We start from the raw sequence: 12,236 nt of genomic DNA, 5'->3' as shown, positions 1-12,236 counted from the left end.
GTTAGGGCTGTTATCGCGTCTCTGCAGTTAAGAAGCTGCAGCCCCTTTTTTTTAATAGTTAGTCCTAGCGCAAAACGACGTCGTTTTGGCTAAGTCATTTAAAAATAATTGCATTACCTGAAACGACGTCGTAGCATGGAACCAGCACAGCAAAACTATCGTCTGTATCATCATCACTCCGAAACCCAGGTCCATGAGGCTCCAACCATCCAACTGACCAATCCGAGTCATCAGACTCGGAACCAGAAAAACATCCTCTCTCAGATGGAACTAGAACAAGATCATATTCCCTATCAATTTTCCGTTCTTCCCGACTATGCCATTTGCGTTTCACCCTTCTTGATGATGATGAGACCATACTGGCCCCCTTAACCGAAGGAAACTTTAAACCATCAGATTCCCACATGCCGGGGTCGGGTGAAGAACTTAAAGAAGATGAATTGGAGATTCTAGGCTCTTTCTGTTTTCCACTCCACAACCACCATGAAAGCTGGGTAAAAGCCACAGCCATTTTCTCATTCAAAGATCTTTTGCCAGTTGCACCAAGTGTCTCGGGCCCAACCAGTGGAAGTGGAAACAGACAATATGTTGGGTAATTTCTGCCTGTTCCTGAGAAGTTTATAAGAAGATAATTAACCGATGAAAATAGTACAAACCTAATAATACAATTAAAAAGCATATGCAAGCTCAATGAAACAAATAAATGCTGTTGACACTTACAGAAAAGGGAAATTTTCATAACACATATGCAGAAAAAGCTTTGGCTTTATGGAAATCAAGCAAGTTTGATTGAGAAATGAGATGAAAAGAAGAGAAAAATATTGCTATGACTATAAGTTTTTGCTTGGAAACTGAAACAGGAAATGGCATCAGCAAAGCACATTTCTTTTGGCTGAGTCAATTAAACTGTCCCATTTCTCGTACAAATTACCAAAAAATTCAATGTTTCCCTTTTATACTATTCAGTTTTCTGGGTGTTTATACCAAAATGAGCAGTCCAATGAACATTTGACACATGGACCAAGCTGGAGCTATGGGAGCCTTCGGCATCTAGCTTCGGCATCTTATCTACCGATCGCTCTATTAGGGCAACCTTACCACAGGACACGTGGCGAGTCTCACAATCGATGTCCACGTCCCACATCGAAACTCTAAAGCGAAATGCACACCTCCCAAGGCCTATAAAGAGGACAACTATCGGCTTGGAGGTAATCAATCGAACTAACGGCATAACGCCTATTGATCATAGTTCAAACTTACTAAATCCGACTTACTTAGGCATCGGAGAGCCTTGGTATCACACCTGCACCTAGGACTTACCGAACATTTGCTATCTTACGGTATAACATCCTACCGAGGCCATAGCATACCGAAGGTAACGAAATCAATTAGGTTACGCGGGAAAGTCTTGAACCATTTTTCGTCAGCGATTGGCACCGTCTGTGGGAAGCGATAATAATCAACCTACAATTCCTAAAAAGCGTAATGGGAACCACTTCAGGGACCACAGTTCCTATCGAGAGGATGGATTACCGTGCGGTATGCCAAGTGGAGCAAGCCCGCACCTAGCACCCCTAATCCCGATGCTTCGGACCACGGTCGGCGGAGCTTCGCTCAAATGACCTCCATTCGGAGGGAAATAGCTAAGCTCCAAGAACATAACAATCTCCTCTCGTCCAAAGTAGACGAAACACGGCTGCTAAACTAGCGGAAACACAGAGCATTCAGGGCTACCAAGTCTTCCCAGAGTCCGCGGACCCGGCGAGAGGAAGAAAGAGGGGGCAAAGGCAACGCTGCGCCTTCCAAGCGATTGGTGGTCGGCTCCACAGGACCCGACCTCACGTGCGAAGAAGGTGTACACCGATTGTCGTCATCGGATCAACGACAAGAAGGATGCCGAGCGGCATAGGTCCCAATCCGGATTAATGCCCGCCTGCGGGACTCACGGATGAAGGTCCTAGGAGATAAATCGCCCCTTAGGAAGGTCCATGGTTTGGATTCGGGAATGGAATCCGACGATGAGTACGTCCCCACCAAGGGCACCGAATCAAACTACCGTTCGGAAACTCCCGGAGTATTGAAGGCAAAACCACCAAGTCCGAGGAGAACTTCCAAGACTTGATTCGAGGAGGTCCCAGCCGAGACCCGCTATCCGTCTGGTTTTCGAGAATCCGGAAGATGGAAGGCGATCAAACCCGGTCCCAAGTCCCCGACGGGAAAGCTTTAGCTAGGACCCTTCACCGAGCGCATCAAGAAGTCCAAGACGAGGGAGGTGCAGCCGTTGGGTATACCGTTTATACCTGCATGGAGGACCCTTTGGCGCACCTTCACTCATTCCAATCGGTAGTTGGATGCAAGGGCCTCGGCGACGAGGGCAATGCTTGCTGTTTCCATCATCCCTTATCGGCCGAACTAGTTCTACCGTCTCGGCCGGGGCGGTAGACTCTTTGACGAATCAAGCGATTTTCCTCAACCACTTTATGATCCAAGCGGACAGCTTGTACTCTGCCGATGATCTGCATACGATTCGACAAAGGAAAGGCGAACCCTACGGGAGTACGCGGCGCGATCCACGAGTACTGAGGTGTCCCAAGCGGACGATAGTGCAGCCTACGGCGCCTTCAAGAGTGGCCTTGGTCCTCTCATTTCGGTACCTCGTGCACGGTAATGGCGGCGCCGCGATGACGAGTTGATGAAGCAGCGGCGGTTCATGCGAATGCGAATATTTCAACTCCAAACCCGGGCCTCGGCTCGGAATGAGGAGTCAATAACCAAGAGTTATCCGGGCTGAACCGAAGCGATTCTTTGGCGAGGGAATAAGCGGAAGGGCGATCGTGGCGGTCGTCCACGAGCTCGAAGAAGGCGTGGGAAATACGGTCGTAACGACCACCGTGCACCACTACCGAATCACGATCGTGCCCAAGAAGTCTTCACCTGCTAAACACAACATACGAGGCAGTTCGATAAGCGAGCATGACCAAATCCGAAGTCGACGACCGAAAGCCCAATCGGCGGGACAATCGGGACAGCAAATTCTACCCGATACCACCGGCGAAGCGGCCACAACACCAAGACGCATCGATGCGAGGAAGATCGATGGCGCTGATTCGGGAAGGAAAGCTAGATCATTACATCGCCAGCCACCACAGGCCCTCACTCCAACGCGAATCGGTAGATCAACATGATCGGCATCCATCGGAGGCCCCACTCGGCGGGACTCTCCAACCGTTCAATAAAGCGGTATGTGCGTGCGCTCATTACCCCTGTGTCTTGGTATAGAGGGCGATCGGTGCTCGGTCTTTGTAAGGTCCCGAAGGTGGGGTGGAGCCCATCACATTCAGAAAGAAAAAGGAAAGGATCATTTACCCCACGATGACCCATGATCATTCGGGCGAGATCGCCGACTACGATGTAGGTCGGTGCTAATCGACACCGGAGTTTGGTGAACGTAATTTTTGCCGATGCGTTCAAGGGAATTGCCGGCGATGGTCAATCGGCAAATTACGCCTCCTCGGTTTTTCGGGGATCCGGTTCAACCATCGGCGATTCCGCTCATCGCCTTAGGCGTCGCCTCCAGAAAACAATGACCTACGATCGGTTCCTCATTGTCGACTCCCAACGGCGTATAACGTCATCATAGGACGACGACTCCACAAGGATCAAGGCCCACTTATCCCCACATGTTGCCGATGAAATTCCTACACGCAATGACGGGGTCATCCGGTGACCAACTCAACAGACGGACGTGCTATGCCACACCCTTAAGTCGGTAGGTTGTAAGCCGCCAATGGAAGCCATGACTGCAAGAACTACAGCGGTAGTGGGCCCATTGATGACCCAGGAGGAAAAGCCGCCGGTAGCACACCACCAAGAGCTCGAGACCGTGGTCTGAACGAGGATTTTCCAATCGGTGGGTAAAAATCGGCACGACCTAGATCCCGAACTCAAGACAGCTTCGCCGACTTCTACGGCAGCGGAGGTCTTCGCCGTCTTATGGCGATATGCCGGCATATCACCCGATGTCATCGACCACAAGCTCGGCATCTCTACCGCCCACAAACCGGTCGAAGCGCCGCTCATATGATGCCGAACGATATGAGGCGTGCGTGCGAGGTTGACAAGCTCAAAGCCATCGGCTTTATCGGGAAGTTACGTACCACTCGACTTGCCAACTCGGTTATGGTTCGGAAGGCCAAAGGAGGATGGCGGATGTGTTAGGATTATACCGACCGAATAAGGCTTGTCCGAAGCGATTTTCCCTGCGACAATCAACCACTCGTCGACACTATCGCTAGACACTAGTGAGCTTCATGGACGCCTACTCGGATACAACCAGATCTTTATGGACCACACGATAAAGAGCATACGGCATTCATCACCGACCGCGGTTTGTCTGTTACAACGTCATGCCCTTCGGCCTAAAAATGCGGGAGCAACTTATCAACGGCTCGTCAACAGGATTTTTACCAAGCACATCGGCGGCATCATGGAGGTGTATGTCGATGACATGTTGGTGAAAACCCGAACGGCAGAGAGACATCTAGAAAACCTGGCCCTCATGTTCGGTATACTAAAGGACTACCGAATGAGGCTGAACCCAACAAAGTGCGCTTTCGGTGTATCTTCCGATAAATTGAGGCTAATCCCGAGAAAATCAAAGCCATAATAGACATGGAAACGCCAAAGACACAGAAGGACATTCAAAGCCTTACCGGACGTGTCGCCGGACACGCTTCATCTCCAAGGCCACCGACAAGTGCATGCCGTTCTTCAAAGCTTTGAAAGGGGGCAAACATCACATCGCATGGACTCCCGAATGCGACCAGGCATTTCAAAACTTGAAAAACTACATGAGTCAGGCACCACTATTATCGAAACCGCTCCCGGAGAAGTACTACTCCTATACCTTTCGGTATCAAACACCGCCGATTAGCTCGGTATCGATACGGCCGGAGAAAGCGAACTACCAATTTTCTATGTCGAAGGCACTCCACAGAGCTTGGTACCCACCCTTAGAGCGATTAGTCGCCCGTCGTTTCAAGGCTTCGCCCATACTTCCGAGCACACGAGATCACTGCGACAAACCAGCCCAGTACTCCAAAAGCCGAAGCGTCGGGCGATTGGTCAAATAGGCAATCGAGTTGGGGAGTTTGACATACGATTCAAGCCAAGACTTGCGAAAAAGGTCGGCCGTCGCGACTTCATCTCCGAGCTCACACCGCACTATCGGAATCACCCTTTCGGCGCTATCCTTCTGCGCCAGAGAGCGGATGCGAGCACTTCGACACTTCCATTTCTCTCGGATTCGCACGAGAAGGCTCGGCAAACCAGCAAGGTTGTGGTGCCGGCTTGGTGTTAACCACTCCGACGGTGGCAAAGTTGAGTATGCCCTCCGATTCAACTTCCGGACCTCCAATAACAAGGCAGAGTATGAGGCACTCTTGGCGGCCTTGGCTAGCCAAGAGCATGGCGCAGAATCGGCATTCACGGTGACTCCCTCATAGTGAATCGGATAACGCGCGCAAGGATGCCTCTATGTCACCTACCTATTGGTAGCTCACCAACTATCGAAAAAATTTCAGACCTACGAAATACTGGCAGATCCCGTGTCGAAAATAGCCACGCGATGCGCTCGCGTTTAGCCGGCGATAAATGACAAGATCGGAAGAAAGGTACCGGTGGAGATATTATCCCAACCAAGCACGACGGCGGTGAGGTGTGTAACGTTCGATGCGAAGACACATGGATGTCTCCAATCTATGCTTTCGCAAGCGGAACCCTTCCTACCGATAAGTCCCAAGCCGAAACTCGTTCGATCGACAAGATACACAGTCATCAACGATGTTCAGTACATGCGAGGCTACACGACGCCGTATCTAAAATGCCTAACCAAGGAACAGGGGGACTACATCCTTCGGAGGTCCACAGTCTGCGGTGACCATTCGGGATCCCGATCGCTCGCACATAAGGTCTTCCGACAGGGATATTTCTGGCCGACTCTACACCAAGATGCGAACATGTTAGTCAAGAAGTGTGATAAATGCCAACGATTCGGCGTCCCTCATGTTCCTGCCGAACCACTTTCACCGATTGTAAGCCCATGGCCATTCGCCTAATGGGGTTAGATTTAATTAGTCCGATGCCGGAAGGCAAAGGTCAGGTCAAATATACTGTGGTTGCCGTGGACTACTTCACCAAATGGGTAGAAGCCAAGGCCTTAGCAACGATAACGGCCGCCAGAATTGAAGATTTCGTTTGGATGAACATTTGTTGCCGATTCGGCATCCCCTATGCCATCGTCACGGATAACGGCGAGCAGTTCAATTCGGAAGTCTTCAGAGAGTTCTCGCGTCCGACTCAAAATCAACTGTTCTTTGCCGCCACCACCCCAATCGAACGGCGGTCGAGGCATGAATAAAATTGTCAAGAAGCTATTGAAACGGCAGCTCGACAAAGCCAAGGAAGCTGGCCGGAAAAACTCCCGAGCGTTATGGGCCATCCGGACATTCTACCAAACGACAACCGGTCAAACATTCTCCATGGCTTTCGGCTCAGCGGTAGTCCCGAGAGAAATCGAGAGCCTTCCTACCGAACGGAAGCTTTCACACCAAAAGCGAATGAGGAGGCGCTCGCCTTAAGCCTCGACTTGCTCGAAGAACGCCGAGCACAAGCCAACCTTCTAACGAGGCTTACAAGCATCGCGTCTCTGCACTATGACTCAGGTCAAATCCCGATCTTTCAGAATCGGAGACTGGTCATGCGAAAAGTCTCGCGGCAACCAAGAATCCTACGGAAGGAACCCTCGGACCGTCCCGGGAAGAACCATAGGAAATCATCGGTATCCAGCGATCGGGGACTTATCGACTCAGAGACTCCAACGGAAAGACCCTTGGTCATCCTTGGAATGTAGAGCATTTGAAATATTATTTTAAATGAAGTCACCTAGCCTACGGCAGGATTACAATAGAGTCCCAAAAGACCTCGGCCTCTCTGTATTCATAGCCTTTGGCAGTGTAGCGTTCCCTAGCCTGCGGTGGATTTTAATTGTAAAACGCACTCCATATTGTATCTTTGCCTTCGGCAGTTTATCAATGAAAAGGGCCTTCGGCCCATATATTCGAAACCTTTGTTGTACCCTTTAAGCTCTTTTCGTTTTAAAAAGATACGGTGAGAGCAACGTTCCCTTCCGAGGACAACTTCAAATCCCCTCCCGAGAATTCTCGCAAGGGGACTTGGGGGACTCCTATTTATACCAAAATTAGCAGCCAATGAACATTTGACACATGGACCAAGCTGGAGCTATGGGAGCCTTCGGCATCTAGCTTCGGCATCTTATCTACCGATCGCTCTATTAGGGCAACTTTACCACCTGGGACACGTGGCAGTCTCACAATCGATGTCCACAATCCCACATCGAAACTCTAAACGAAATGCACACCTCCCAAGGCCTATAAAAGAGGACAACTATCCCAGCTTAGAGGTAATCAATCAAAACTATCGGCATCGCCTATTGATCTGTAGTTCAAACTTACTAAATCCGTACTTACTTAGGCATCGGAGAGCCTTCGGCCGGTATCACACCGATACCTAGGACTTACCGAGCGTTTGCTATCTTACGGGTATAACATCTTACCGAGGCCATAGCATACCGAAGGTAACGAAATCAATTATGTTACGCGGAAAGTGCCGAACCATTTTTCTGCGTCAACACTGGGCAACCAAACACAGGTCAAGGTCTAAAGTCTAACAGCTGCAACATTCAATGAATTCAGACACTCGCTCAAAAGAATAAACCGAATGCGACCTGAAAATCTTGCTAGTCAAAAACCCACCTTTCCGAAAGAAGAAAACACGGTTTTACCAATTGTAGTAGTGAATGCAATGAAAGAGTTGAATGGATTTTGGAAAATACAGAGCCAAAAATAAACACAATAAAATTAAACAAGCAGCTCCATTTGTAAGTTCTAATGCAGAAATAAACACAATAATAATAACAAATCACAACATTCACATTTCGGACCCATGAAAATAGACCAAAACCCAATTTTAAATTTTCTAGCTCAAACAATAAAGCACTGAAATTGAAGCAAAAGTTGGAGCATTTGATCTTTCTTGCTTCCAAAACAACTTCTCCGCGCCAAAATTCACCTTAATTCTTGTAATCCAAGTAGCAGTAAAAACAGAGAAAACCAAAATTCTTTTCTTGTGATTCAAATTTAGAATATCAAATGGAGATTCAAAGCACCTCTGAAAATGAAAACAAAAATCTATGTATTAAGTAGAAAATTATAAAATTTGGAGCGAAAAGGTATAATCGGCCACTTTAATTTGGTATACCTTGAAGCTTGAAGTTAAGGTTTAATTTTAGGGTTTCTTAAGAAAGTAACTGATTTTCATCTGTATTCAATGAAAGGGAAAAGAGATTGTTCCAACTTTACGGATAAGGGTTGTTATGTAGTGCAAGCGAGTTCATAAAATAAAGGAAGGAGAAGCTTACACGTGTGCAAAAGGGAGCATATACGTATGAAATTGAAAGAAATTCCAGATCACATTTGTGATGATGGAAAATAAAAAACTTGCCTAGTTAGAAGCTGTTTCCAAGTTCCAACAATATTTAAAAAAAATTCTAGATTCAGTTACTTTCTTTTTTGCTAAGCCAACTAATCGACCAAAAAAAAACATCTACTACAGGTTGCATGCAACCTTATGCTTATCTCTAACGTGCTAAGCCATGTGATAAGAGAAAGTAGATGTTCTATTAAGTGATGAGAGGGCAAAATGTTTGTGGTTTGAGTGGTTAAGAACTGTATTTGAGGATTTGTATTCGAATCCTCTCACCTTAATATAAACAAGTGATTTTCTCATGTGAATACCACATCAATAATGTTATATAATTATCTATTTAGATTTCCTCGTATTGTCGGGGTAGTTTTAACCAACTCTATTCAACGATCCAATGAGAGTGATGGTTGGTGCTGGTTAAAGTAACCAAGGGCGGCGATGCACGTGGCAGAAGATTGTGCATGAATTACACAAATGGCCCCCAAATGCATGTTCGATCTTGTGATGACCCTACCTAATGAGATGTTAGATGTCACAAAATACAATTAATAATATAATTTCTTTTTGAAGAAAATAAAAAAACAGGAGGGATGAAACTAAAATGGACAGAAATCTTTGATAGGACTCACAAAATATTTGCACGCAATAGTGACATGTGGATCTGTTTCCAGTTTGGATAGACAGTTGTAGTTGTAGACTTTGATTATTTTGATAAGCAATTATTCGTATACGTATATGGCTAAATGATTGAAATTCATCCGTTTGAAAACCTTCTTCTGAAGAACACGTCAACTATTTTCATATTCAACCTTGTTTTTTTAGAACTTTTCTTATTAAGAGGAAAAAATATATTAAATTCATACACATTTTACATATGCTAGGACTCGACCCAATACCTTCTTTGAGGGAGCAATTGCTTCAAATCACTATACTAATGAGTCAATTTCATACTTGACCTTAATGTATATAGTTATTATATATATTTTTTTATACAAGTGATATTGAAAAAGGAGGAAATTAAACTTAGGACATCAAAGGTAAATACTCTTAACTATTTGAACTACACACCCCTTAGAATGTATACACGAATATATTATAGTTAATAGGATTGTGCATGAGATATACAAATAAATATCATATATCTATATGACGCTATGTCTATATTGTATTTTTGCTTTTGACACCTTGTTTTATATAAATTATGGTGCAGGCTTGTGTGTGGTTTGACTTTAACTTTCTGTTGACTTGTTCTATTCCCACCATTGTCAAGATGTTCATAACCTAGCATGGTCGTTTGAGAGTATTTGTTTTTACTGTAATTTTAAGAAGTTAATTTTGTAGCTGATGTTTTTACTTTTTCAGAGGCATGTCCAAATTATTCCTAAAATATAGATCCACCCCCTTGGGTGTGACCTATACTTTTAACTTTGACTGCTTAGGGTTAGGTTGTATTCAAGAATTCGTGTTGTGAAAAAGAAAAAAAAAAAAAAAAAAAAACCTTTCTTTTGCGCATCACCCTAAACTAGGTAGCTAGTAATTTTTACCCTTGAGATTTCTGCCCATTACCCTAAACTAGGACAGTTAGCAACAAAACCCATTATATTTGTGTTTGTGGAAAATCCAATTATAACGCTATCAAGAATTGATTGGGCTTTATGCACCTTAATTAACTACACTTAATTGTGTTACATACAGGTTTTGGCTTAAAATTATGTGTGAGTTTTCATTTTTTTTCTAGGGAGTTTCACTAAAACACCCAAAATGGGGGTTGAAATTATAAAAAAACCCAAGCACTATTTAAACATATAAACACACCCAAAACTCATTATTATACACACTCAAAACCCATTTATAAACACACCCAAAAAGTTGACTTTGGGGTTGATTTTGAGTGTGTTTCTATGTTTAAATACTTGAGTTTTTTTATAAATACATATCTAGAATTGGGTTTATTTATAAATTTGTATTTTTTCTATTCCAGCCAATGTTTGAGCCCAAGTTGAGTAGAACCTTAATCTTAGGAGTCAGGCCTACCTTCTCCTTTCTCATTTTCATCTGGCAATGCCGTCTTATGTCAAAACCGTCTATATTTCAAGTGATTTTCCCTCGAAAGGTAACCCACAACTTTTGAACCTCCCTAAACCAAAGACTCCCGACTTAGAAGCTAACTAGGCAATTGCCAGTGGCCATGGACTGACAGACAAGCCATCAAAACCATTTTGGGCCGAGCCTTGGCCCAATATCAAATAGGCCTAATTTAGTCTTATTATTATTGGCCCACATAGGAGCAACCAGGGGAAAAAAAAAAAGCAAAAAACAAAAACGAGGAAAACAAACAAAACAAACTGCGCCCGAAGCTCTCTCTGCGTGTGTGTGAGTGAGTGAGCCGCCCTACTATGGAATCCTTAGCCGTCTTCAACTCCTCACTCTCACTCAGCTCTCCCTTAGAAGACCACTTCATCCCAAAGCACCCTCGACCGCCCAATCTGCAGAGCCCAAGCCCAAGGAGGACAAGCTCTGGGGCGGCCGCTTCGAAGAGAGCATCACCGACGCCGTCGAGCGCTTCACCGAGTCCATCTCCTACGATAAATCTCTCTACAAGCAGGACATTTTGGGCAGCAAGGCCCACGCTTCCATGCTAGCCAAACAGGTAAACGATATATATATATTTTTTTGTGGGTTTATTTTTCATGAATTGAGTTTTTGGGGTGAAATATTTGTTCTTTGTTCTGTTTTAGGGATTTATTTTTCAATCATTTCGCCATACGAATACGAATAATTGAAGTCTACAACTACAACTGTCTATCCAAACTGGAAACAGATCCATACGTCACTATTGCGTGCAAATATTTTGTGAGTCCTACCAATGATTTCTGTCAATTTTAGTTTCATCCCTCTTTTTTATTTTCTTCTAAAAGAAATTATATTATTAATTGTATTTTGTGACATCTAGCATCTCATTAGGTAGGGTCATCACATGATGGAATTAAGATCGAACATGCATTTCGGGGCCATTTGTATAATTCATGCACAATCTTCTGCCATGTGCAGCGCTGCCGTTGGTTGCTTTAACCAGCACCAACCATCACTCTCATTGGATCGTTGAAAACCCGTCAAATCCTAAGCTTATTCGATCAATTTGTCTCCTCCTGTTTTGGTGACACCTATTACAGGCTTGTAGCTAACTACAAATCGTCCCTATCTTTGTTCTTTGGAAGTGGACGACGAAAGCAAACTTGGCCTCGATAATTTTAGCATGGCCATGAGATCTGGTTGGCCATAAGAGCTCGTCATGTTTTATAATATTATCGGGGATTTATAAATCATTGATTGCTTCTTCTTTTTTTCATTATCAAATCAAATAAATAAATAAATAGTCTGTCGTGGAGTAAACTATTATTTAAGAGAAAATTCATTGTCAATTCTTTTTGTAAAGTTTTAATTATGTCCTTGGACCTTTTTCATCGTCAATTTTTTATACATGAGGAGGCATCACAGCGGAAAAGTAAGTCAAACTCTTCTCCTCTCTTCCAAATGCATTTGGATTCGATTTACTTAGGAGACAATCTTGAGACAACCCAATTTAATACTTCCCCCTCCCCTCCCTAGCGAATGACAAATTATGTCCTTGTTTCTACTTGCATTAAATGAAGAAAAAAAAAATCTAATATCTT

The 12,236-nt window shown here is 44.6% G+C and overlaps 1 protein-coding gene and 1 long non-coding RNA gene across 3 annotated transcripts; one reads left to right on the top strand and one right to left on the bottom strand.

Annotated features, from left to right (window-relative positions):
- Window positions 1–94: 94 nt before the first annotated feature.
- On the bottom strand, window positions 95–511 carry LOC103319535 (uncharacterized). The gene has a single exon (XM_008221085.2). It carries the CDS (start codon window positions 509–511, stop codon window positions 95–97), a length of 417 nt encoding a protein of 138 aa, XP_008219307.2.
- Window positions 512–10,619: 10,108 nt separating this feature from the next.
- Window positions 10,620–11,984, top strand: LOC103319491 (uncharacterized). Of its 2 annotated transcripts, XR_513283.3 has the most exons (3): window positions 10,672–11,212; window positions 11,301–11,415; window positions 11,614–11,984. It is a non-coding gene; the product is annotated as an uncharacterized LOC103319491 (long non-coding RNA). The 2 variants fall into 2 exon arrangements; XR_016124004.1 differs by having other exon boundaries at window positions 10,620–11,212; window positions 11,301–11,984.
- The last annotated feature ends 252 nt before the right edge of the window (window positions 11,985–12,236 follow it).

Source organism: Prunus mume, linkage group LG2 (genome assembly GCF_029339155.1).
Source record: "Prunus mume cultivar Tortuosa linkage group LG2, ASM2933915v1, whole genome shotgun sequence".
NCBI lineage: Eukaryota > Viridiplantae > Streptophyta > Magnoliopsida > Rosales > Rosaceae > Prunus > Prunus mume.
This window is presented reverse-complemented; position numbering and strand designations above follow the sequence as displayed.

Coding starts and splice junctions, on each gene's coding strand:
- LOC103319535 (XM_008221085.2), bottom strand. CDS start 511: ATGGCTGTGGCTTTTACCCAGCTTTCATGGTGGTTGTGGAGTGGAAAA.